The 26,568-nt window shown below is 44.5% G+C and overlaps 2 protein-coding genes across 6 annotated transcripts in view; one reads left to right on the forward strand and one right to left on the reverse strand.

Annotated features, from left to right (window-relative positions):
• Positions 1–3,214: 3,214 nt before the first annotated feature.
• LOC141373778 (uncharacterized) lies at positions 3,215–4,984 on the reverse strand. The gene is made up of 3 exons (XM_073898548.1): positions 4,919–4,984; positions 4,383–4,572; positions 3,215–4,065 (listed from the first exon to the last, which is right to left on the reverse strand). Exons 1-3 carry the CDS (start codon positions 4,982–4,984, stop codon positions 3,272–3,274), a joined length of 1,050 nt encoding a protein of 349 aa, XP_073754649.1. The 3' UTR covers positions 3,215–3,271.
• Positions 4,059–26,568, forward strand: part of BMPER (BMP binding endothelial regulator) — a 238,997-nt gene continuing 216,487 nt past the window's right edge. For 4 of the 5 annotated variants that reach the window (XM_073899048.1, XM_073899049.1, XM_025873316.2 and 1 more), the window contains exons 1-2: positions 4,059–4,450; positions 5,485–5,570. In XM_073899048.1, coding sequence (XP_073755149.1) covers positions 4,318–4,450; positions 5,485–5,570 — 219 coding nt within the window. In that variant the 5' untranslated portion in view covers positions 4,059–4,317. The remainder of the gene's footprint in view (positions 4,451–5,484; positions 5,571–26,568) is intronic. The other variant, XM_073899051.1, reaches the window with a different exon arrangement.

Raw genomic sequence — 26,568 nt, forward strand, 5'->3', positions numbered from 1 at the left:
TCCCTACATTTGTATCTTTGGGGTAAATGTATGGCGATTAACATAACATAATAATAATAAAAAATACATAAAAAAAGAAAAAAAAAGAATTAAGCACTTACTCCATGGCAAACTTCATGTTGCTTATCTGGGGTAGAATCTTTAAGTGCTGCCTCTAGATTCCTCATGATTTCCAAGGCTGCCCACAGCTCCTGCTCAGCCAACAGAGAGAGCCATTTGAGTGACTACTCCCCATTCTCTTTATAAACTGTGTGTCTCCTGGTTATTCTTCTCTACCCTTGCCGTGTTGCGCTTCACCTACTAAAGCTCTCCTTTTGCAAGGCTCAGCTTCTGTACCACCTCCTCCAGGAAGCTTAATTTCTTCTTTAAACTTCCACAGCAGGGCCTGTTATCTCCTCCTTTTACACAGTAATGGCCCTCTATCCGTGGTTGGGCTTTTTCTGCAGGTTCAGATGCCAGTGGTCAGCCGAGGTCTGGGAGCAGAGGATCCTCCTTTTACGAATCATCAGAAGGTTCATTAGCTGCCTAACTTAGCTCATGATGCTTGCGTCATTCACCTTTCTTCATCTCATCACAGAGGTGTTTTATCATCTCACATCATTGCAAGAAGGGTGAGTACAGTATGAAAAGATATATTGAAAGAGCACATTCACATAATTTTATGGCAGTATATTGTTATAATTGCTCTTTTATTATTGTTGATTTCTTGCTGTGCCTAATGTAAATTAAACTTTATCATAGGTATGTATAGGAAAAAAAAACCCCATAGTGTGTATATATATAGGGTTTCGTACTATCTGTGGTTTCAGGCACCCACTGAGAGTCTTGGACTTTATTTCCCCGCAGATAAGGGGAAATTACTACATTTATTCCTACCTTCATTTACAAACATGCTTTATCTCCTTCACTAGATGGTAAGCTTCTTAGTAGCACCACCACTTTTCCTGATCAACTCGAAAATGCCTAGCCTGATGTCTTTTATAAAGCAAAACCCTCGCACATTTATGGAATACTTTTGGCCCTCCCTAGTGGTTGGTATCACAATTCCTTTACCCTGCTGCCTTTTTGATGGATCTATTTATTTCTATTTTTAGGAAGCTGGGTTGATGCAATTTCTTGTGCTAAATTATATATTTGGTTGGATTTTTCACTGAAAATTCAGTATCATAGTTTCACAAGGAGATGAGAATTTCAAGTACCACAGGCCTGATTTCCTTTTAGTCAGATTAGGTTAAATATTTTATTTTAAAGAGGATGAGGCAGCACTTTGTCTAACTGCGAGTGGAATGGGCCCTGAGTTAGACAATGGTCTTTGAGCCCCATTATCTCCTTCTCCTTTAAAAATGTTATAAAAAGAGCCAAACACACACTTTGTTCTTTTGATTTCAGTCAAGAGAGTTTTGGGATTTGGATGGTACCACCATTTGTTTTAATTGTGAAAGCAGATTTTTGTGTTATTCAGAGGCCTCCTCCTTCTTTTTTGACCCTGGAATATCTCAGCTTTGGGCAGAGACCAGTCGGCAGCTGATAGACCATCAGTTGAAGGGGTGGTGGCCGCAGCAGCGAATGTGTGCAGACACGTTCTGATAAGCCCTTTGGGGAGAAGGATGCTCTTCTAGAAGTAGGCCCCAATTGCTGAAAAGGCAGCAAGGGAAATCACTGGTGGCAGCTGATTAGAACAAACAGGAAGAGGAGACAGGTTTGCCAAAGGCTTCTGTACATCTCTCCCATTTGTAAACTTCCAGGCAGATGAAAATGTTTTCCAGGTGGTTTTTGGATCTGTTCCTTCGGGGAGAGTTTCAATGCACCCCAAAGCACCGTGCCCCTGGTTAGAGAAATGCCACACACACTTAGATTCCATCATCAATACTTTTGTCACCCAAACCTTTGAGGATGTGTGGCTGGTGCCAGGGAGGAAGGCACATCAGAGCAACTCCCACGTCCTCTTCAGATTTCCTCCAGTTCCATAATGTGTGTTTATCCAGATCTACTGCTCAAGTCAGGGGTGATAAAAGGTCTCTCAGCCTCCCTGTTATTCCGTTTTCCCTAGTTAAGTTGTGAGTAACATCTTTAAGAGAGAATCTTTGTAGATTGAGAAGGTAGTGGTTTCAACTGATTGTACTGATCTGTAGTCATAAAAGTTTTTTATTTTTTAATTAGTCACTATGGATTGGAAAGTAAGATTGGGTTTAGAGGGTTTTTGTTTTTGTTTTTTTACGATCTCTTTCTTTATGGTTAGTAAACACATTAAACACATTCTGATTTTCAGGAAGCTACCTGGCCATGGCAGTCATCTGAGGGGGGGAAAAAAACCCAGTCACACGTAATCTTTCTTCTCTTTTAAGTTTTACACTCAAAATCTGTTTTGAGAGGGAAATGGAGCGTGCTAAGCTAATGATAGCTTTCCCTTCCCTTATTTTTTCCATGTCAGAGCAAGGTGCGGTGCTCCTATCAGCTCCTTGGTGTGTGGGGACTCTGGCATTGCTGCATTAAAACATGAAAACAAATAAACAGCACCTCACCCCCAGTCATGGAGGGTTTAAGATGGAACTAGACTAAATGGGTTAGCAAACAGACTAATTTATTTTTAAAGGTATAGTTTCTGAGACTGAAAACAATCGCCTTTGCCAGGAGACTGTTAGGTGCGTCCTGCTGAGAAAAGTGCTTGGCTAGTCGAAGATTGCCCTTTGGATCCACCCAGACGTGATCTGTCGGGAGGATCGGCGCACGCGGGACCTGATTTCCATCCTTGGGGATAGGAAGCCGGCTACCCAAGGTGAACTCCGAGGACAGCTGATTATCAGATCCCAACATTTGCCCAACGTCCCCTAAATGCCAACCCGCGCCTTCGCAATCTGGTTACAAAAATTCTTCTCCCCTCCCTCCTCCATTGCAACCCCTCTTTGAGCAGAGGGTGGTACGGTTTGGGCAGAAGGCCGCGATTCGGACGGAGGCTATCCGCGGGGCGTGCGGTCGGGCTCGCCGACACCCAGCGCTGCAGAGGCAAGAAGGGCGCAGCCAGGCTGCGACGGCGACAGAGCTCCAAGCTCCCGAGGCCGCCGTGGCGCCCCCCCGCCTCCTCCCGCCAGAGATTAGCCGCCCGGCAGGTCCCTCCCTCTTTCGCGGGTGAATGAATGATTAGTCAAACAGCACCTCCCCGCCCCAGTGAGCCGGAGGTTGGAAGGGAGGAGCCTTGGAGCGACTGTTCCTCTTTTTTAAGGGCGAAAAGCGTTCGCCTCTGTGCTTTTATTAATCGACCTTGCGTGTCGTTTCAACTTCTGTCCTCCCTAGAGTCAGGACGCGCAGACACATAAGCCCAGAACACTGGTATAGAAGGCGCCTCGCCCCTCTGTGCGCTCAGCCCGGCAGTCCGCTGTTGCGCCCCCGCCAGAGGGAAGCAAAGCAAGGAGTGAAAAGTTGCTGGGCCCCTCCTGCGCCCCTTCCCAAAGCTGGGGGCACCTGGGAGACAGCAGGGTGGTGAAGCGCCCCTGCGCCCCATTTTCTGCTTTCTCATAGGGTTGGGGCACCCCGGCGTGAGCAGGAGTGGTGTGGCATCCCCTGTTAGGGGAGGGTTCCCCGGGGAAAGGGAGGAGGCACCGAGCGCGCCGGGCGGTGGAGACACGCCTGCCCGGCTCGGATCTGCGCCCCGGGGTTGGCGGCCTCCCGCGAGGGGCTGGGGAGCCGGCTGGACGCCCCGCTGGACTCCCGGCTGAGACGTGTCCGGGGCGCGGGGTTCCTGCGCCCGGGCGCCCCCAGCGGGTTCCGGGAGGCGGCCGGTGCGCCCCTGTCTTGGGCGCGGGAGCGAGCGCGCGCGCGGGCCGGGCGGAGAGCCGGCGGGGCCCGCGGGAGGTGGGGAGTGCAGGAGTGGAGGACGCGGCGGCCGCCGCAGAGGCAGCGCCCCGGGCAGTAGCTGCAGCCCGGGCGGCGGCGGCGGCGGAGCGGCTGTGCGCAGTCGGCAGCGCAGCCTCTCTGCTCGGCCTATCTCCGGCTGCTCCGACATCTCTTTCCTCCCGGCCCCATCTCTGGCGTAGGGTGGCGGACGACTAAGCCGCTGCGAGCAAATCCCTAAAAAAAAAAAAAAGAAAAAAAAAAGCCGCATTGGAGGAGCCTGGCCGCAGGACCCCTCCTCCCTGGCGCCCCTCACCCCTCGCTCCCCCCTCCCCCCCAACCCCCCCCGCTCCCGGGCGCCCGCCTCCCTCCTTCACGGACTGTCTCCCGACTAGCCGGCTGAGAGCCCTTTTTGACTGCGAGCGGCGGTAGCGGAGCAGAGGCGGCGGCGCGGGACCTGCAGTCGCCCGGGATTCCCTCCAGGTGACGATGCTCTGGTTCTCCGGCGTCAGGGCTCTGGCTGAGCGTCCCTGCCGGCGCTCGCCCGGGATTACCTGCTGCGTCTTGCTGCTGCTCAATTGCTCGGGGGTCCCCATGTCTCTGGCTTCCTCCTTCTTGACAGGTAGGGGAGGGGGCGGGAGGGACCGGCCCTCCGGGACGCTGGCTTAGTACCTGGGAGAGGAGGCGCTGGCTTGCCCGGGGGACGGGAGGGTGGGGAGCGAGCACCTTGGCGCCTGCCACTCGCTGGCCGATGAGGATGAAGCGAAGTCCGCCGTGTTAAGGGGTGGGAAGGCAGTCAGTAGGTTAAGGGATGGAGGACCGAGAGGCTGTTAACATGAATATAGTGATGATAGGAATTCTTCTGTTTGAATTTGAGAAATTTCTGCATTTTTGTTGTTTTCCTCAAACCCTATTTTGATTTCTTCTCCTCCAGTGCATATCAAGGAAAAAATTCGCACCGTTTTCCGCACATCCTTCTTTCTCACTCTGTAAGGTTCCAATATAGCTTCTGTGTTCGCAGTGCTTTTTAAAGCACTAGCTCTCCAGGCTTTGAATTTAAAGAAACTGTCATATTTAAAAAGGGTAGTACTAGCAGAATAAAATAATGATAGGCTTTCAGGCAGGTGAAGACCTCAGCTGCTATTCTGAAGGACATACTTTACTGACACCTGGTGCAGAAAAGAAAATATTAAGTCAATTTCTAAGAGAAGAGGAGAGAGATTGTTTCAAAAAGTGATTTAAATTCAAGACAATCTGAGGCAGATTCATATAAAGGCCTGTTGGTTGACGCAGTCCTGAATTTTGTTCAGCCCTAATGTCCACTTTGAAATTTTTTTTTGCATATGGGGGTATGTGTTCAGTTGAAATACCTTCATTAAAGAGGAGTATTATTAAAGATTCAGTGAAATAGTCGGATTTGTGCTTAAGCCGTCTGAGAGCAGAAAATCTATCTCTATATGACAGTCTTTTTTTAAAACTTCAAATAAAACTAAAATATTTTTTGGGAGGGAAATTTGTTTTTGTTGAGTTTGGTAATTTAAAACTCATTAGGGATTTCTGAATTTGGTAGTTGCTTCAAAAAAGGATTAGTGTAAAATTAAATGTTTGCAATAATACCATTAAACAAAATTTAAATTGATTTTTTTTCCACTTCAGGTTCTGTTGCAAAGTGTGAAAATGAAGGTGAAGTCCTCCAGATTCCATTTATCACAGACAATCCTTGTATAATGTGTGTCTGCTTGGTAAGTATGGGAATCAGGTAATGTGAAGTCAATTACTCCCTTTGACAAGGTGAATCCATTAAACATAATCATATAACCAGATCTTAAAAATTGTTTTTAGTCCTTACAAAACTGCACATAGCTGGTGAGTTGAATTCAGCTGGATTTCTGAGTTTTATAACTTTGGTAATTTAACTTTGGTAATTTATGTTTCATGAGGCTTAGGATTCTTATTTTTGACATCATCCTTATAGAAAAAAAATTAAGATGGACTTTGTACAGCACTGTCTCAGTGATAATTACTGTTGACACTCTTAGTTCCCAGAATGGCTGTTGCCACCAAATCATAGGTGCCATCAAACTTTCTGCCTTGGTTCTATCATCTTAGTGAGAAAATAATGAGATCACATTTAGGTATAAAGGTCAGGGATAAGGTATGTGACAAAGGGTAAGAGAGGTGACAGTCACAAAGAAGAAACCTGAGGACAAGATGTAATCTTGGATTTCTTTGCCTGTTTTATACCCTAAGATCTCAAAAACAGTCTTTATGGTTCTGATCTGGAAGCATGAGTCAGAAAAGACATTCTGTCCTTAACAGAGAATGACACTTGGCTGTTGGCTGCTTAGTTAACACTGGCAGTGACTAATAGATTCAAAAGCATAATTTGTTGCAATTTATTTTAGTGCAGGAGTTAATGATAAGATCGAATGTGTAACCACATGGGGGAAATTAAGTTATATGAACAAGAAGTTCTGAGATGAAATAGGGACTCACAAGGAGCAAAATTTTTGCTTCAGAGTGTTTTATGTGCCAATCGCCATTGGCAAAACTTGGTTAAGAACTACACATCACAAAACCCTGCTGGAAAAACATTCAGGCAGTCAAATGCAAACCCCCAAAGTGATAGATGACTGCTAGTTATCAGATCAACATGCTGTATGGAACTGGGGAGGGGAGTCTTTTCAATTTAGGGGAAAGCCAAGCCATCTGGGTTTAAACTACCCAAACTTTTCATGACAAGGGGTGAGGTCAATGTTGCAAAATGATAAATGAGTGAAGGTGAATACCTGTATCGAATGATTAGCAGGTTCTGAAGACTAAGGGAATCAACAGAGACAGAAGTAAAAATGCAGTATGTCTGCTGAGACGGTAAATATTGCTGCCTTAATAAAAGCCAAGAGGAGGGGCTCTTTGGATTTTGTTTATGAGTTGCCATGTTAATTAGTGATCCTTTACTAAAGGACCTGTTGAGAAGAAACTTTGTGTTTAAATTTTGTATGCATTTTATATTTACAAATGCGGTGTGTGTGGGGGGTGGAGAGGGAGAGATAACCTTCTCCGTTCATTGATCTTACCTGTATAATATGAGTGAATTATTTTATCTTAATCTCTTAAGATTTTGGGGGGGGGGTGGGAATTCCTGAGTAACATTTAAATGTGCTCGGAGCTCCACATGTGAAAATACTGTTTTTCTCCTCAGCAGTCTTACTACTCATGAAGTTTAAACATGTAGTTTGCAAACTGTTCCCAAGTAACATTATGAAAAATTCTATACAGAGCAATCCACCTTCTCAGTATTCTCCTCGGGGTGGAAAATAGTGCCTTTCTCTGAAAGCACAGCCTTACTGATAATAAGATAGATGTTAGAATCCTGCCATTTTGAAGCTAAAAGAATGAATCTGAAAAGATGAATGAGTTGGAATTCAAGTGGGAATGATTATTTATCCTGGAAAAGTATTGATTAAGTTCAGAAGGACCATCGGTTCATTTATATCTAATATTTAGAGGTATCTGCTTTGAGTGAGAGCTGTCAGAAAACCTTTCTTAACAGGTGAAGTCGCGACTCTGACAATCCACCTCGCTTGTTATTTGTAAGATGCCTCAGAGTTCTTTCAGGAGCCAAAAGGTCCAGTGATATGTTACCCTGACCTCGCAGGGGTGTAGGATTATGGGACCCCAGCTGTCATAGTTAGTGCTTCCCAAACATTTGTAATGACTTGATAAAATTGAGAAGGAATAGAGGATTGGCCATTCTGTATTTGTGTGTGTCCTTGTAAGTTTCCAAGGGATCCACTGCAGAACAAGGATTTCAAAGCACCCCAGCCTGCTGTGAGGCGGGTTGGCATTTTTACACTTAGTTTGGAAGGTAGCCATATTTAGCAGATAGATAATATCAGTGGTAGCAACATTTATATTGTTGGCACTTATCTAAGCCTGCATTATTTCATTTAACCTCCACAAAAATCCTCTGAAGCCCTTTACCCCCATTTTACAGACAAGGAAACTGAGGCCAAAGGAGTCTCCTAGCTTGTGAAGTTCATATTTTAGTAGATAGAGCTGGAACTAGCTCTCGGTTTCATCTGCCTCTAGAGCACATCCCTATAATCGAGTGGAACAGGCTATTTGCTTAAAGATGTGAAAAAGCAAGAAAAAATTAGATTGTTGAGTTATTTTACTTCTTGGTACTGCGTGAGTTATTTTGTTTTTCTCTTTTGAGTCTTTTTGGAGTTCAGTTAGCTAACATTTGTTAATCACATTATATGAAAGGAAAATCTCATTATGATCTCAGTTGACCTGCAGGGAGTTTTAGTTGTGAGCTAGTTTTATGTATGTACATTAAGAGGGTATGTAATAGTCAAAACTGTACTTTGGATAAAGAAAATAGTCATATTTAGTTTGTGTTGGTCCAGCCTTTTGGCAAAAAGGTGCTTAAAGCTGAGCACAAGCTCATATCTTATTTCATAACATGAACTAAAAAAAAAAAAAAAAAGCTAACCTCACCGTATGCTTAAAAAAGACGTAAAATGTTACAGTTGGGAGGAAATAGGTGGCACAAAGTCCTGTATATAATTACAGTGTAAAAGCTTGAAAAACCCCACAAAATCAACTTGGCCTGATTTAAACTTTTAAGCTCTAAAATGTTTTAAAGGTGGAATGAGCTCATTTCTGTGGGAATTTTGAAGATGACAGTGGATGCAGTGGCCACGGCAAGCAGAACTGAATAATTGTATTCTCATTTATCCTCATCTGCTAAGGCCCAGCATCTTGCCAGAATCAGCTGTGATCCAAGAATAACCTGTCTGTTAGCTGGTGATGGATATAATTTTAAAGTGTAGGAGTCAAAAAGCTTCAGTTCATCTATTCAAGGGGAAGGTGAGAAGTTGGACCACTGTCATGAAACTGAGGGAATCCGGTGGGCACTTTAAAGACGCAAGTGCTCCATTGTTTAGTTAGAAAGCAAAGCGTGGCTTTTCCCCACCTTAAAAAATGGTTTTTTATGGGGCTGGGAAAGAAAAGGCTCAGACTTACTGCTGTTTTGTATGATTTCCACCCCCCATCCTTTCTGCTGGAATTTTCCCCCCAGAATGCCTAGGAAAACACATGGGTGTGCCTTTCTTGGAGTGCGGTGATAAGTCACGTTCATATAATGAACCCAGACCAGTTCTCGGGATCTTTTGGGCATCCCCAAATCCACCAACTGTGCCTGGGAGGTGGTGCTCCTACTTCTTGTCCCTTTCCACCTAACTGTCACATAGAAGGAAGCAGGGCAAGCCAGTGAGTTCGGCCCGGTACTGGAAACCTGAGAAAACTTTGGGGGCCAGGACTCAGAAAACCAGAAGTCTGTCAGAGCTTAGTTTGGCATACATTTGTTCAGCAAAAAACATTATTCTGAGGTTTAAATTTCCTCTTTTAAATCCAGAGGTGCAATGTAGAAATGGACCCTCTGCTCATAAAAAGCAATGTGAAATTTGGTGTTACAAGAAGCGGGCCTCCACCTATCTTGGAGTCAACCAAGTGGTGAGAACAGAGGAGACTTTGTCTGCTGTCTTCTACTTTTTACTCACAAAAATCCTCTGTCACTAAACAAGTAGCTACCAGCATCTTCGGTTCTCTGGGGTGCCTTATCTCTGTAAAATCCTCATTTTTTTTTTTATTGTTTAAGTTAACTGGCTAGAGAGTAGATATCTATTTTCTGAACAAGTGTTAGGCACATGTTTGAGAATGAGGGAGATAATGTTGTATCAGGATTCAATGTGTGTGTGTGTGTGTGTGTGTGTGTGTGTGTGTGTGTGTGTGTGTGTGTGAGTTGGGGGTGGGGAGAGAGAGAGAAAGAGGAAATATGAAGTAGTCTAGATGTGTTCAGACAGATACTGCCCTTAGTATGTGCACATGTACACAGATTGCCATATTTTTTGAAAATTGTTTCATATCATGTTTAGACTTTTGATGCTCACTAAGGAAGTGATCGGTATTTGTTTATTTATTTATTTTCTGTTTAGAAGGTGTTCTGATTAATTGCTTTTCCACAAAATGGTGTATTCAATAGAGCAGAGTTAAGGGGAGGTAACTTATTTATAGCATTGTGCTGGCAAGTTCACCAGTACCAGCTCTGAGGCAGTTATTTCTACCCATGCTTTATTGAGGCTGAGAGAGGCCAAGCAAATGTCCTGAGGTTATACCATTCCTAAGAGACAGACGGGGTTGTGAATCGAGTGCTTTCTCCATTAAACCAATTTGCCTTTACTAGTTGTTTACTGTTTAGAAATGCCTATAAATACTTCCAAGGGCTTCAGAGAGTTATTTCAACCTCTGCAAAGCTGACACAGGCTCTCTTTGGGGGCGGTTAGAGTGATTTTGGTCTTGTAGCACACACCAAGTCTGGAATTTGGGGGGCTTTTCAAAGGAAGACCCACAGTTCAGGCAGCTTTTGTCTGGCATTGCATCATATTTTGGCAAAGAGCTTGGGTGCTGGAATCAGACAGGCCTGGGTTCCAATCTAGGCTCTGTCACTCACTGGTGGTGAGCTTGGGAAGGTCGCCTTACCTTTCAAAGGCTTGGTTTCCTCATCTGGAGAGCGGGATGAATGCCCATACGAAACTCAGAGAGCTGCCATGAGAATGAAGTGAGCGGCCGCATGGAAGGCTTGGCCCAGAGTTTGGTGTGGAGTGAGCTCTCTAGAATGATTCATTGTTGTTGTTGTTGATGATGACATTATTGTTTAAATTCTTATTTCCTCACATGGAGTAGGATGCAAAGTTTCATCAGAAAAGGAAGAAAAAAAAAAAAGAAGAAAAAGCATGGGGATAATGATGCCAAGCCCACCCATCATTATGAATGAACAGGGCTAAGTCAGGAACATTTGTGGGCTTTTCTGTCCCTCCAGACTTGGACTGGGCTGATCTAGACGGCTTCCTTATTGGTCCAGTGGTCTGCGAGCCCTGGTGTAAGTTTTCCCCTTGCTCTCCATTAAACACTAAAAAAACTTTCCATGGAAGAGGGGCCTCGTTTTTCTGCAGAGTATTTACATCTCTATGCCTGTGGGGTCACCTTCACTTGTACTTTTATTGGCAGAGGGATAGAGTTGGGACTCAGGAGCGCCGTAATTCTGGAAAAACTGCCTAGTGGTCTGGCAGCCTGGGGATTTTCCTGGCCCGCCTCGTGGAAGTCTCCCAACCCCGTTCCAGACCTGAGTGGGTTTTTGCTGCCTATTTACTCGTGTGCTCCCCTTCCCCATTCCCAATCCCATCCCATTTCAAACACGCTTTCATTTCATTCGTAGACTCTGGCCTTTCAAGTGCACACCAGTGGTAAACTGTGTTTTAAGTGTAGGAAATGATGCTGAGGAAGGGGAGCCCGTCTGCCGATTGGGATACGGATATGGTGAGGCAGAAGAGGAAGACATAGTTAGAAAAGTCAGGCACGGCAGAACGATGGAAAATAAAGGGAATTAATAAAAATTTGTGGCACCAGTAAAGGATATCACTTTTTCTCACCCTCTTCTGTGGCACTTCTGTCCAGCTGATGGTATATTGACTCCTTTGTGATAAAAAGAAGACGAATAACACCACCTTTCATGGTGCCGGGAGGTCAAGTGTGCTTGTTGAACTTCGTTAAGATCAGCAAATGAGCTGAGTGTATATTTTAAGACCTCTTGATTCCCAGATCTAATTCTATAAAACACTACTCAAAGCACTAGGGATAGCAGGTTATAATTTCAATAATATTATTCTTTCTTCCTTCTCTCCACACTTCATTCTCCCCTTCCATTTTTTTTTAAAATTATTTTTAGCTTTTTCTGTGTTTGAAGCATTGTGCTGGTTGGGCACCTCGGGGAAGCAAAGACCAACAGGACAGATTCTTGCCTACAGCCTAATGGGGGAGAAAGACCCAGGCATAAATAAGTTCCACAGGAGTGACAGAAAAAAGCACTATCATCGACTCGAACCCAAGTACTAAGGGAGTTGCAGTTGAGTTCTGACTGGATTACCTGGGACCCTGACAGGTGGAGGAAAGCTGGTCTTGGCAAGGCATTGTTGGAGGAAAGGCACAGAGGAGTGTGTGCCTGGGGACTGTGGAGGGGGCCGAGTCCTGAGTGCCCGAAGCTCTGGTAGAAGCTGGAGTTAGAAAGCTGGGTGCAATAATGAGATCAGTTCCACTCATGTAATTGGGAGGATTTCCTATTTTGGTGCAGCCACATGACACGATCAGATGTGTTTTCTATAAGTGCCTCGAGGATTTTCCGTGGGCATGTTTCAGGTGTGGAGAGGCTGGAGTTTGGACAACAGCCTCCGGGGATGTGTTGAGAGAGGTCAGGCGAGGTCAGGAGAGAGTAAGCAGCAAGCCAGTGAGAGCAAGGAGCATGGGCAGTGGGAATGGAAGGAGACGTGGGGGTAAACCAATGTTGCTCACTCTTTTGAATTTCTTTAACCACCTTCCAGCTCTAGAATATGTGGTTTAAAAGACTCCAAGCCACACCCAGCAAGACAGGAGTTAAATGCAGTGTCATTATGGTAGAGTGATATGCTAGGGTGTCTCTGTAGCAGTCACTTTGCTAATTGCTTGGTGTCTCTAGAGCAGGGTGCTGCCACCTGAATAGAAGAGTTTACTTTCCAGAGCAGCCTTTTCAAAATTCCATTTTTGCTCTCTATTGTTGCATGACTCATTTGGCAAATTATTGCATCTGTTAGATATTGCCATGATAGTATGTGTTCTCAGTGGTAGCACAAATTTTATACAATAGTCAAAATTGGGTAGCTCCCCTTAAAAAAGTCTATCAATGTGCTGGGACCCCTAGACTTGCAGAGGAATTTTAGAGCCCAAGTTGATAGAACTTGACAATAGAACAGATGGCAGAAGTGAGAGATGGGGTGAATTAGAGGGAATTTCGAGAGTTCTACCGGTGGTATAGACAATGTAGGAAGAGAAGAGGTCACTGATGTGGGTGTGTGAGAATGAGTTTAGACCTGATGAGTTGGCTTTGATGACCTTCCAGGTAGGGGAGCCTAGTAGGCTTGGTAGAGAAATCAGGACCAGAGGACAGAGACGTCTGTTAACTGCCTGAATTGAAATACACTTCAACACTTAGGGAATAAATTATTTGTCTACATGGAGCTTTCAAGAAATGGGCCTACAAGAGTAATTAGAAGAAGGGTTATATTTAAGGGAAGGGTAGGAAAAGGAGAAACCCATGACAGAGACTGAGAAGTAGTTATAGGAGAAGGAGCAGAACCGGGAAAGTGCAGACCAAGGCTGAAGATGTTTGAAGACTAGAAAGACCAGTGGTAATAAATATTGCAGCCTTAGACTGAAGATTCTAGAATATCAAAGAAAGAACTTTCTCATTATCTTATCGGACTATTGGAAACAATCAGTGATGGTGTCCACCTCCCTAATACCTGCTGTACGTTTTCACATGGAATAGAGTTCATCGTAGATGGAATTTGCTGGAACCCCATTTGATAGAAATCCAGAACTAAGATTGCTGTAGGGATTTTGAAAATTTACTTTGATTTGGAAAGCTCTTAGTAAAAGTGAATAAATACCACATGAAATTTTAAAAGGTACCAAAACAAAACTAATTTCATGGATAAAAGTAATATACTTTTCCAAACATCTTTGGAATGTTTCTATAGTTAAGTGCAAAATGGACAAGGCCACATTGAGGCTTTTTTTTAATTATTATTATTATTATTGAGCAACAATATAAAAGAGTCTGGCTAATATAAAATCTTACCATTATAAACTTTCAAGTTTGTTCTATTGAACTGCTAATGGTGCTTTAAAAAATATTATAATATAATTTAATCCCTTAGTTAGATCTTCAGGAAAAATATTTTCTTCCTTCACTAAATGTTTAATATCTGCTTTGTCATTGAAGTACAGCTGTGGAGTGGCAGCGTTGGTGTCTGAAATTATGGGTTCAAGTCTCATGGGGGCCACCTGCTATCTGGGCATCACTGAACACGTGTCCTGTACTCTCTGAGTCTTAGTTGTGAGTCCTGGGCAAGTCACAACGGTGTGTGCACCCTTCAGCTTCACCTCTAAAGAGGAATAATCATGCAGACCCTCATCTGTTGACTGGAGGCATTAACTGAGGTGATGTGTGTGGGTTAAATGCACTGTTTGTGAAAGGCCTTTGTTAAGAGTATAAATGGAATTATTAAGGGCAAGAATTTGAATAGAAGAAAGTGAAGTATATGCCATAAACCAGTTTTTAGCAGATTATTTAATAAGTATATTTTTTTTAGGAACAATGGTATAGTGATTCCTATGTCTACTCCTTAATAGTTGTGAGGCTTTGGGTGAATTGCCTAATATTCTGTATCTCTTTGCCTTTATTATAGGGCTTTGGTCAGAACTGTGGGTGACAACGTGTAAAGTTCTCGGGGCGACTGGGTGGCTCAGTCAATTAAGCGTCTGACTCTTGATTTTGGCTCAGGTCATGGTCTCAAGGTCAGCATGGAGTCTGCTTGGGATTCTCTTTCTCCCTCTCCCCCTCCCCCCATGCATGCTCGTGCTCGCTCTCTCTCGCAAATAAATAAATAAGTAAAATCTTTAAAACAACAGCAACAACAACAACAGGCATGTAAAGTTCTCAGAACAGGGTCTGGAATATGGTAAGCACTTTTGAAGCGATGGCCACTGCCACTATGACTGTCGATGCAATGCTTTTAAGAAGTGATGAAATGGACTGTTCTTATTTCAATATTTGTTGACACTTGTGAAATATGTTTACTGTGAACTTCTGTCAGGGTAGACAAGGAACTTCAGTAGACATGACTGCTATCTTTTCTGATAGAAGATGGAAAACGCTGGTCGTCTTTGGGACTTAGCAAGATGGATGGCTGCTCTGTTTTGCATCTTCCAAGGCTCACGTGCTTGGTGGGTGCCCATCTACAGATAGATCACAACGTTGCGTTCGTAGTGAGGCCTAGTTGTCCTTTTTCAGCACTTGCCATTGAATCAGGAGGTGGCAGGTGGGAGGCAAGGATGTAAACCTAATTACTGAGTGGACCTGCTGAGCCTGGCCCTTGTGAGGCCCCTCCATCTGGGAGTGTGCAGAGTCCTGCTCTCTGACTGAGCACAGTCACTCCTGCATGCCTGTGGTGTGGGGCCTCTCCCTCTCCAGGTTGATCCCAGAGTCACTGATGTGACTGGATTTGGACTCGGGGGCCCTACAAATCCATGCAGCTTTGAATGTTTGCAACCCATGATCCCATCACTTGCTCTGAGGGTGTGCTGTCGCCTTCTCTTCACCAGCATGCTCTGCGTCGTGGTGTAGGTACTTGGGTGAATTTATGCCTCATGAGATGAAGTCTGAAAGTCTAAGAACCTCGTCCAGTCATCTCTGCAAGCTCCGTATCTTCAGTGAGAGGTCCACAACCTTGGGACTTGAGTAGGAGTCAGCCTGGAGTTTCCTGTTTATAGTTTGGGTTGTTAACACTTGGGCTAGCTCCCCCTAGAATGGAACTCCAAGTTCCAAAACATGATTCTCCCAGAGAGTTTGTCACAGAAGGTCAACCCTCTCTATAAAAGACATCCTAAATAATCATTACAAAAACACATTTTTCCCTTTCAAAGGAATGTACTCACCTTTGAAAATTTAGAGTCCTGTAGACATTAAGACCGGCTTTCCTTTGTGACAAAAGGAACATTCCCTCTTAGAGAATATCCTGCTGTCAAATGCAGCAATGTGCATGACAGTACAGGAGGTGTGAGAGGGAAGAATCTGGGATTATCTCACTTTTGCTTTCAAAAGTCACAATGAAAAATGCCTCCCCATCCTTGTTGCTGCCCCAGCCGGTCATTTCCTCCCCTTTCCAGTGAGGCTAGCTCCAAAACCTTGACACAAGCCTTAATGTTTATATTGGGTTTTGGATGTTAGCTCCCTTGGCTTCTGGAAGCTGAGTCTGTTGAAAATTATGTTTTTCTTTGAAGGACAAAGGCCTTATTGTGTGTACATGTCGTGTAGTGTAATGAGGTTTTTTTTTTCTTCTTTTTTAATGTTAGGTAATGGGTGGTACTAACCCAGATCTGCCAAATGAGAAGTTCAAAGGTAGGTCTGTAACCTGAATGGCAGTTTTAAGGTTTCACGCAGGTAACTCAACAAGAGAAAATGAGAGGGTGGGACAAGTAACATCTCCACTGATGAGACGGTGTTCCCCAGATGCCCTTCTTTGATGGAATAACCATCAAGTGACTCTGGGAGAGGACCTGCAGCATGAGTGATGATGCCCCAGAGACACTTCAAGGAGAATGACAGTAATAATCAAAATAATAGAGATGACAGTCAGCCCATTTTAACTTATAAAAGCAGGCATTTCCAAAATAGCTCTTGTATTCTTGGTCAGATAAATAGATTTTGGCTGGATGGTTTTTCATGGCCTCTGAGGCTGTCAGGCGTAGGCTGAGCATCTTATTTTTAGAACCTGTGCGGTGGGTCTCTCGGCTGGTGCTGCGGGCCCTCTCCGCTGTGGGTGACCTCAGGAAGATGAGATCGGGCGACCAGCCCTGGTCCACAGAAAGGAGGCACGAAGACCAGAAGGCCCAAAGTTTTTCTTGTATTTCTTTGGGCCTCACTGAGAGGCATTTTTAGGTTCCTTATCTTAATTTTTTCCCTCTTTCTCTGTAAACATTGCTTTTCTTTCTTTCTTTTTTTTAAACCTATATTTCCTAGGTTTCTCTCTGAGAAATCTGTGGACCCCAGCAATGGCATTAAGGTTCCTTTCACCCCTCACTGCTTCCTTTTTAGTGAGCAAAGCAATGACATTTGCATCCTTTTTCATATTTATTTTTAGAGCTTCTTATTGGAAAATACCGGGGGGTGGGGATTCCTTTGCTATTTTATTTTCCCATTAAGCAGAAGTGTCTGAGGCAAGATATGACAATTGCTCACTCTTGGGTCGGATGCACCTGCATTGTGTCCGTGGTCTGTGGTGCTTGAAGCTTCTGCCTCTGGTAAAGTCTGGCTGTGCCGTGTTTGACTGCCTCTTTCTGTCCCTTTTATTTTCAGAAATTCACAAATCCTGGAGGCTCTCACAGCCTGCTGGGTCTCTCTTGCCTTGTGGATTTATAGTGTAAAGGCAGTAGCATCAAGACATTTCACATAGCAGTGTTTCTTGGTCTCCGGGGGGACATTATTTTCTGAATGAGAGGACATGAACGTTTAATCAGATATTCTCCCGCCGGAGATCTGCTATGCCAAAACAGTTTAGGGTCTCACCATGTACCTGTGTCTATGCTTCTTGTGGGGAACAGGGCCGATTAGAATTGAGATGTGGTGATTTCCTGTTTTCAAGCACTGGTGAAACAATGGTTCTGTGCCTGGTGGGACTCACTCGAGGTCAGCTCCCAGTCCCATTAGCACATAGGTGAGCACTGGGATGGAAATTCCTTTCCCCTACGAGGTGAATCAAGTCAGAATTTGGGGAAAAGCTGGATGGCCGGGAAGGGGGGCAGGGGATATATGCCCTTTTCTCGAGTCTCATTAATCCAGGGGTGGCTTCCTTTGTACGAACTAGCCTTTCTTTCTCCTTACTGGGGTGTGCTGGGCATGCATGTCCCACAGAGCGGGCTTCCTTGTTCTTGTGAGTGCTTGTATGTGTGCGTGTAGGGGAATAGTTGGGATTTATTAAAAACATGCACATTTTTTTTCCTGTTTTGTATAAACCATACACTGGACAAGGGCAAAGAGAAGCTTGCTTAAAGTAATTTACATACTATTTGGCCAAGTGACAGACACATACAGTTCCCAGATTTTGGTGTTTGGTTGAAGTGTATGAAAATTTTGATATTTGGTGAATATCAAAGAAACAGCAATTTTTGTGGTTCAACCTAATTCATACTTTGAGCATCTTAAGACTTTCTTACTGGAGAGAGTTACTCTGAACAGGTTATTGCAATGTATCTGAATGAGGGGGCCTTTAAATTAAGGCTGAATTTACACCGGGATCATAAACTAAACCTAAAATGTGGTGAAATAGTGAAACAGGAACACTTCTCAATCTCTGGACCCCAGCTCTGAATTAACGGGCTCTCTGTATATCCACAGACCCCTTCTTCTGGTGGTGGGGGTGGAGAGGAGGTAGAGAGGGAAGCATTCACCTTCGTGCCAACGAGAGGGAACACAGGACACGGTGTGTGCTCAGCAGGGAACGTGGGAGCTGAGTTGCAGGACTGAAGGAGGAAAATGATTGATGGTCATTAAACTCAGCACATATTTATTGAGCATTTATGTTAATAGTGGCCTGAGGCACTGTGAGATTGGAAAAACACTTTTTAAAAAAATGAACAAAAAGATTAAATTATGTTCCAGATAGTTTTGAAGTTAGATAGCTTATATTGCTCTAGAGTTCTTGATGAACTAATGTAAGCCACAGATATTAACTCTTGGTTGGAATATTTGATTAATCAGAACAAATTATTATTCCTTGACTGTGATAGGTTATACACACACACCCTCACACACACACCCCAATGTGCACGTGCGTGCATAATATGTATGTATTTAGTGTAACATAAGATAATGGAACTAGTTTGCAAACTACCTTCTATCACTAGAGTCTAAAATAAAAGTGTGAACGTGGGATTGAACCAGTAGTCGTGTGCGTGTGGGGGGGCCCCTTCGAGTGGAGTTTTGGGCACTGGTGTCAAGGAGCAGGCAATTGAGTCTCCATGGCTGGCAGCCCCTCCCTCTTCTGGTCCTCACCCAGATACTTCAACATGACTGCTTATGTTATCTCACACTAACAAGTCAGTGGTAAGGATTTTGCCTTGGCTCTCAGTTTGTAATGTGCCTAAGAACCAGGAGGGAGCTTGTTAAAAATGCAGATTCAGGGATTCTCCTCCAGAGACTCTGACACCAAGGTCTGGTGGAGACCAGAGAATCTCCATTTTTAATAAACTCTTCCAGTGATTCTACACGGAGGCCCATTTTTGAAAAACTCTTTCCAACTGAGGTTAGTGGAAAGAGAAGGAAGGATGTATAAATAGAAACATAAATATAGGTAAATTTCTCGTTGAAGCAACATGTTAAAGAGGGGTTTGGGACAATTGAATTTCTGTTATTGGTACAAAACTTAACAGTGGGTCAACTCCCATTTATAGATTATTGTTTTTGTGGGGGCTTTCACACAATTCTCTTGCATGTTAATGGTATTTATTGAAGTGCTGCTTTTTCTTTCCATGTCCTTTCACTCTCAAGGCTCCTCTAGTCGCCCGATTGGAATTAATCATTTGTTCTTCAAAGACTTATGTTGGTCACTCTCGTTATAACCCTTACTCCTGCCTACCCTGAAGTTTTGTTGATTATTTACATGGCTGTCTCTCCTGTTGGACTTTAAGCTTCTTCAAGGCAAGAACTGTGTCTGACTTCTCACTACTGTTCGAAGCACCTAGAATAGCACCTCTTAACAATGATTTTATGAATAAATACTGTGTTCATAAATTAGGGGGAGCCTGAACTTCAGTTTTTTCAAAGCCACACTGTGAGTTAAGGTAGGTAGGTTTTCTCAAGAAACCCATTTCACAGGTGAAATAATTAAAGCTCAGAAAAGTAAAGCAAGACACAGCTCACGCTGCAGATGAGCCAGAATTGGAACTATGATTCAAGTACGGGAATCCTGCACCAGCCCGGGTAGACTCCACTGAGGTATCTTTCAGAGAATGTTTCCTGACCACAAGGGTTGAGAAAGCCCCCGGGGTGAGGGGGGTGAGTGAGAGACACCCAGCAAATAACTTCCCCGGGTTTTAGGTTTTTAAGAGTCCCTGCGGTCCAGTTAGGTAGAGTCCTGACTAGCGCCTTTGGGTGGGACAGGCTGACCCTCTGACCCTCTGGGTTGCTGCCAGCCTTTTTGTATGATGGATTCCCACAGGGATACACTCTGTTTTCTTTGGTCTTTCTGTGATGGGCAGCAGCTGCAGGATAAAGCTGATGTGACATATGTTTGTTGCTTCTTCAGCATGAGCCAACTAGATGTAGCAATTTGACAAAACAGCCAGGGTTTTCGGACTATTTGCTGGGGTCCAGCAGCATCCGGAGGAAACAGGTAGTCGATAAGGAGTGGAGGACCAGATGAGGTGGGGTTTGGAGACATCCCACCGCAACCCCTTCCATCCCCAAACCTCCATAATAGAAGCTGTTTCCTTCTGCTAACCATTACCTGTGCAGCAGTCACCTTCCTCATCCAGAACAGAACTATTCTGGGAAACTTGAGTTCTTTTCTCTCTCTTTATGCCACCCCATTTGTGCTCACACCATCTTTTCCTTGAGCAGGGAGAACATAGAGTCGAGCTGTTGCCTTCACTTAATTCTGGTCGCATTGCTAAGCTGTTTCCCATACTTTTAATGAGAATCCTTAAAAAAAATTTTTTTTAATTGGCCTGGCATTCCATTGTTCCAGGGTTTCACCTTTATCATCTCCATCTTTATTATTTTTTACCATGTTATTTTCTTTCTCTGTTATTAGCTCAGCATTTCCATGATGTCACCACGCCTCAAGTTTTCTGTCTTGTTTTCCTCAGTTTCAGTTTCTAATTCTTGGTTTCGGCCTGATAATGAGACACACGAACAGAATTACAGTGGGGTGGTTGTTCTTCCTACAGAAACCATGGAGGCCAGACATGTGAGGGATGGGGTGTCCAGTGGGAAGCCCTCTGGCACATGCAGAGTTGGAAGAACCGGTGGAAGGCCAAGGGGCAGGCCATTTGTGATAAGGATTAAGGGGTCAAGAAAAGGATGGATAGGAACAGCTAAAGGGCTGGCTTAAATCAGAGCCGAGTGCCCAGGTAGGGGGTTAGTAAATATTTTCTGCTAATGATGATGTGCTGATATCGTTGAGCCTGGTGGAGAGGATGCCCAGGGGAACTTTAAGAGCCTTGCAATATCTGGGAAGGAAATCCTTTGTTGAAAGGACAGAGAGGAGTACAGATCCCACAGTTGCAACATATCTTTAGCTCCAGCTTCTCTGCTGGCCTCTCTGCCTCTCGCTTACTTCCCGAGTGAGCCCCAAAGTGGTTGTGGGGTGTTGGCTTCCCTGCTTCTTGGCCAGCGCCTGTCTGCGAGTCCAGGCCTCTTCCCTAGATCCCTCTATCCTAGTTACCCTGCCATAGATGAGATCACACTCCCAGCTTTGAGCCACATTTGCTGGGATCAGAAATTGAAAGCAGGGTCTGACTGTGGACTCTATTCATCTCGGGGCTTTGGCTCTAGGTCTTTAGTGTAACTGAGAAGGAAAACTTAAAGGATTTCTCCCTTCCTTTTCTTTCCATTACTCCTAAGGGTTAATGTTGTCTCCCTCCCACACTCTTCCTTAATACTCAGCTAGACTTTGGTCACTAGGCTCTGGTGGGTCTGAGCCTTGTTGGTTGGGGATATCGGTCTTATTGTCAACTCTTCCAGCCAGTCAGAATTTTCCTAAACTTGAGTCTACTTCCTCAGAGATGTAGCTTGGCAGGCATGGAGTTTATTAGCAGTAGGGGCAAGAAGCACACAGCAGCGGCCAAGACAACATCTACTGAGCCTCAGTGGCTGACAGTGACAGGTCCATCCTGAAGTATCCTGGTCTCTAGGTATCTGGCATGGTGGCAGGTACTGCAAGAAGGTGACCCCTGGTGGTCACTGGATTCATGTAATAATCCCAGGCAGTGATTTGGTACAGGTGTATGTGTGTGTGTGTGCGTGTGTGTAAGGACTTTGCATGTGTAGTATTCTCTTAGCATTTGCATGATGGATTTATAAGAATTTTGTTTATCTGGCTACTCTTTCCTGGACTTTTTTTTTTTTTTTTTTTGCTGGGTCTTTCATATCTTCTCAAACTTTAAATACTGGAGGGCCCCAAGATCCAATCAAGACATTTTCTCTGTTTACATCTTACCCTAGGTGATTTTAATACAGATTCACGGCTTAAAAACCATCGATATGCTGAATGTTCCCACATTCATGCTCCCAGGTCTCTCACTCGTCAAGGGCAGACTCCTATCTGAATGTGGCCATGGATGTCCAGGAAGCACCTCTGACTTAATGGCCCCCAACAGAGATCTCTGTCCCACCCCTCCCCCAAATCTAGTCTTTTTCAGCCAGCAATGTCAACTGCAGTGTTCCATTTTCCCAGGCCGTCAGCCACGGGGTTTTTGATTTCTCTTTCTCTTATACCCTATGTTCAATCTATTAGCAAATCTTGACAGCAAAACCTTGAAAATATACCTGAGAATTTCTGACTACCTCCATGATCACCTTTTTTTTTTTTTTTTTTTTTTTTTGCCTCTGGATGATATATTATCAACCAGCGACCATTTAAAAGTATATATCCAATTATTTCAGTTATTTATGAAAGACCTTCTGGTAACTTCTCATCTCAGTCGAAACACAGTCTGAAGTGTAACTGTGGTCTGCAAGGCCCTCCCAGATCTGGCTCCTGATGCTGCCTCTGGCCTCCCCTTCCATTGCATCCCTCTGCCCCTCGCTGTGCTCCGACCTCACCCCTGGGCTCCCAGCACACATGATACACAACATCCTCTCAACAAGGGTGTTTGCGTTTGTTCTTTCCTGTACCTGGAACACACTTATCCAATATATTACCTATTCTCATCCCCTCACTCTGGTCTCAGAGCAAATGTTTCCTTAGTAGAGGGTCAGAAAGATTTGCGGGAGGGGTGGTACAGAGATCTCTGTTGGGCCATCTTAAGTGGGAGGTGCTTCCTGGATATCCATGGGCACATTCGGATACGAGTCTGCACTTGAAGGGTGAGAGAGCTGGGAGCATGAATGTGGGACCATTCCGCATATTGATGGTTTTTAAGCCATGAATCTGCATAAAATCACCTAGGGTAAGGATGTAAACAGAGAAAGCATCTTGACTGGATTCCATTCTCCCCAGTACACATTGTCACTCTGTGCCCTTGTCCTGCTTCATTTTCTCTGAAGTCCTTGTCAGTGCCCGTTACCATGCAGATACTGGTTTCCTGTAGGTCTCCCAACTAGAATATCGGCCATGTGAGGATGTCGAATCTGATGTTCATGCTGTACCCCCAGGGCCTGAGAGAATGCTGGGCCCCGTCAGTGCTTATCGGTCAAATAAATGAGGATGTGCTATTTGTGTTTAATTTTTTTGATCCCATAATTTGAAGATCTAACTAATTCCAACCACCAAAAGTAAATCATGAAATTTTCTTTCTACTCCAAATTCTGCTTTTTCTGTGATTTGCCTTTTTCATAGCTCACATGACTTTGCACAAGTCTGATTGGTGGGGAAATTATACAAATACATTAAAAGATGAAAAGTTGTTTCCAGTGAACAATAATATAGTCAGAGTAAAATATATAATTATAAGCAATAACAATTATAAAACAAAATTTTTCCTATAGAAAGCTATTTTTTTAAAAGCTCTTACTGCTCATACTTGGTAGCATGATCATTATCGGTTTTGGAATATGAATTAAAATTCAGTATGTTGGTATTTTTATACTTTACCTAAGACATTTTACAGTTGCAAGACCAGCAACTTTTATTTCTTTATAACATCTTAATCAAACGTGGATTATATGCAAAGTTTGCACTTGTTGATTGTTTAATGAATTGAAAATGAAAGCTAGTGGATTCAAACTGCATTCTAAACCTATGAAATAAATCTGTGGCTCCTCTAGTTTCTTCTGACACCTGCACGTGGCCCTTGGGAAGGCCTTGGTGAAGAGAACATGCTGCTAATGGCCCTGGTGAATGAGTCAGACCAACCCTAGCTCACAGAATTGTCCTCATGTGGGAATGCTATCTGGGGCTGGCTTTTTCAGTTCCAGCCAGCTAGAGGGCCCATGCTTCCCTTTGCTCCCCCATCTGATGTTCCTCAGGCTCACTGGACACGTTCTGTAGTCAGTATCACTGTGAGGACAACCTGGGAGCAGGGATCTTTCCAGCACCCGATGCATCACGCCGCCCTTACCGTTATCCGGAGGCAGGACGGTAGGAACCAGCTCTAAAGCCTGCCATCCCAGGGGTCCCTTTGAAAGCCTCTGTGATTGCTGGTGGTCGGGGTCAATTGTGCAGATGTCTTTAAAGTGTCTCACTAGTGACCAGAAAGTTACTTTGTCAAGATGACAGATGGACTGCGAGCAGCCCCTCCACCCTGCCTCTTCCCTGTGATGTCAGCTCCATTTACTTGTCAAGAGAAGGTATTTTTGTAGCTCCCAACAGTGCGCGGGCTTTCATGGGCAACCTGTGAAAACGCTTCTGTTCTGTCCTATGAAAAATCTGTTCAGTGGCTTGTTGTTGACCCACAGGAGTCGGGGGCGTTTGAGGCCCTGGTGGGTCCCACCCACTGTGGGTGATGCAGGCAGCAGCGTGTGCTGATGAGGGGGCACCTTTCAGGGCTGGCCACGTGAAGACATGGTTTGCCACCGCCAGTCACCCAGGCAGGACCCAAATGGGGTCTAAGACATTCTGCGTGCGTATTTCAGACATTTTCCTTCTTGGCAGAGAATCATCTATGTGCACAATTAAAAGGGTTCATTGAGTTCTCAGCCCCTTTGTGTAGCCAGGGAGCCCAGCTTTCACATGGCCGTGGGCCAGAAAAGGCACTGCCAAAGTCGTATCTTCATCTGTCCTTCCTGAACATCATATTGCAGCCTTTCCGATGGAAGTTGCTCCGATTTTATTATTGTTTTTAACTCCTTCACCTCCACTCCTCAGTCTCTCCAGTCCCCCTGCCAACCTGGTGGGCAAGCTCCATGCTGTCCCCCAAAGCGTGGGAAGCTGGCTTCTGCCCTCTGTGGCATAGGTCTTGCTGGTGGTTGGAGTTGGGCTCCCATCATCTGGAGAGTATAAAAGAACTCACCAGAAGTGCATACAGATGTTCATAGAATTTTATCTCCCCTTTCCTTTTTGCTTTCTTTTCGGGTGGAGGAAGAAGCGGATTCATTATTCTAAATGTGCTGAAGGGCACACAGCGATGTAAAATAATCAGAGGTGTTGGGAGACGTGGCTGGACCGCTTGTGTTTGAGGCTTTGCAGGACTCCAGCCCCTCTCGCCCCCGGTCAGGAGTATGTGTACATTTTCTCTGGAGCACCGGCTCCATCCCACATCCCAGCTCTTTGATTCCCTTTTGCTTGGGGAGGGGAGAGGAGTAAGCTTGGGGTCAAATAAAGAAAGGATGGCCACCTTTACTCCTCTCAGTTCACACACCTGGCTCCCGTTCCCTGGCAGGAGGGGACGAAGTCCACCTTCTGGCTTTCCGTCCTGCTTCTGGGAGCCCGAGTTGTCAAAGCTGCATCTGTGACGGCGTCCAGTGGTCCAAACTGGCTACTTTGTGTTCCATCCATTATAGCTCCATGAGCGTGGAGCTGCCAGCCGACCCCTTGCTCAGACAATGTACAGTCTAATAAAAACCAGGCAGTGCTACTTTCTTTGGGCTACTATTTTTATTTGGTGGTTATTTCTTTTGTGTTCTGCCATCTCCAGTGTTTTGGTTCTATTTCAAAATATGATTAAACAGAATGAGGAGCTGTTTGACACTGCCCTGTTTTAAATCAGAGTTGTACTTGAGTAGCTGGGACATTCTAATGGTCTGTGTTTCTTTGTTCTGAGAGTTCCTTGAAAAGGCAAAAGAAAAAGCCAGACCTACATCCTTAAACAGCATAAGACCCCAAACAATCCCTTCCAACAAACTAAAGCCCATTAAAAAAGAATTGAAATGTCAGGTAAGTTAAATATAAAAAGGCCTCCTTATTAATCCCCCGTTGCTTCTGCTGGCACGTGTCATATTTTCAGGGTACAATATCAGGAGAGCACTGTCATTTAGTGATGTATTAGGGCCATATATCATCAGAACATCGTCTTTGTAGAGGACATGGGTACTAAAAGACACGATTCTGGCCAGACAGAACAGCAGGGGGTCTTACTTCTTTTCTCCACCCTTCCTGCCCCTCCTGCCATTTTCTTTAATCTCCCTCTGTTTTGTGTTGCAGAGAAGTGAATTTCTTCATGGGATATGACTTGTTGCAAAATAATCGGGGGGCCCCAGTGGGCTTCATAAAGTCTTCTAAATGGCTGAGCTTCAAGAGCAGCTTTGTTCAGAGTTTGCACTGTTAGCCGGGCCGGGGTAGGCGTCATTTGCCAGGGTCTGGGTCTCTGGGGTAAAGGCTTGCTGAGCCTAGACAGGAGGAAGAAAGAATAACACTCCCAGATGTAGCACGATGAATTGTGTGATGTCCTTGCAAGATGCTTTCACATTAAGTCTCCAAAAATATATTCTTGCAAGGTATTTTTACCTCTAGACTCCAAAAGGATAGCCTCTGGAGGCTGCCAGCCTCCCACGAGAAGCACCCTCCTGCTCAAATCCAGGAAGAAATGAGAGGACGTGGAGGCTTTGGATCTAGGTTCTGATCTGTCTTGCAAATGACCAGGTCCTCAGAGACTGAGACCCGTTCTGAGTTTTAAGCCAGAGACTTAATCTGTCTATCTTAAAATGCACTATTTTTACTCGTGTGATCCAAACGAAACCATAAACCACTAAGGTTTATAGTGGTCTGAAAATGGGGAGTGCTTAGCAAAGGCAAACATTTAGATTCCTAGTGACGAGGAAGAGACGGCTCATCTTAGCCTCTGAACCAAGCTGTGCAGCATAGTGGTTAAGTCACCACCTTCTCTGGTATCAGCTAGTCTTGCCTTTGAATCTCTGCCCTGCCTAGCTATGTGTAAACCTGGCTAAGTCATTAACATTCTCTGTGCCTCAGTCTTCTTATCCAT

The sequence above is a fragment of the Callorhinus ursinus genome, unplaced genomic scaffold (genome assembly GCF_003265705.2).
Source record: "Callorhinus ursinus isolate GAN/ISIS: 27379988/994484 unplaced genomic scaffold, GSC_fseal_2.0 scaffold12, whole genome shotgun sequence".
In the NCBI taxonomy this organism is placed as follows: Eukaryota; Metazoa; Chordata; class Mammalia; order Carnivora; family Otariidae; genus Callorhinus; species Callorhinus ursinus.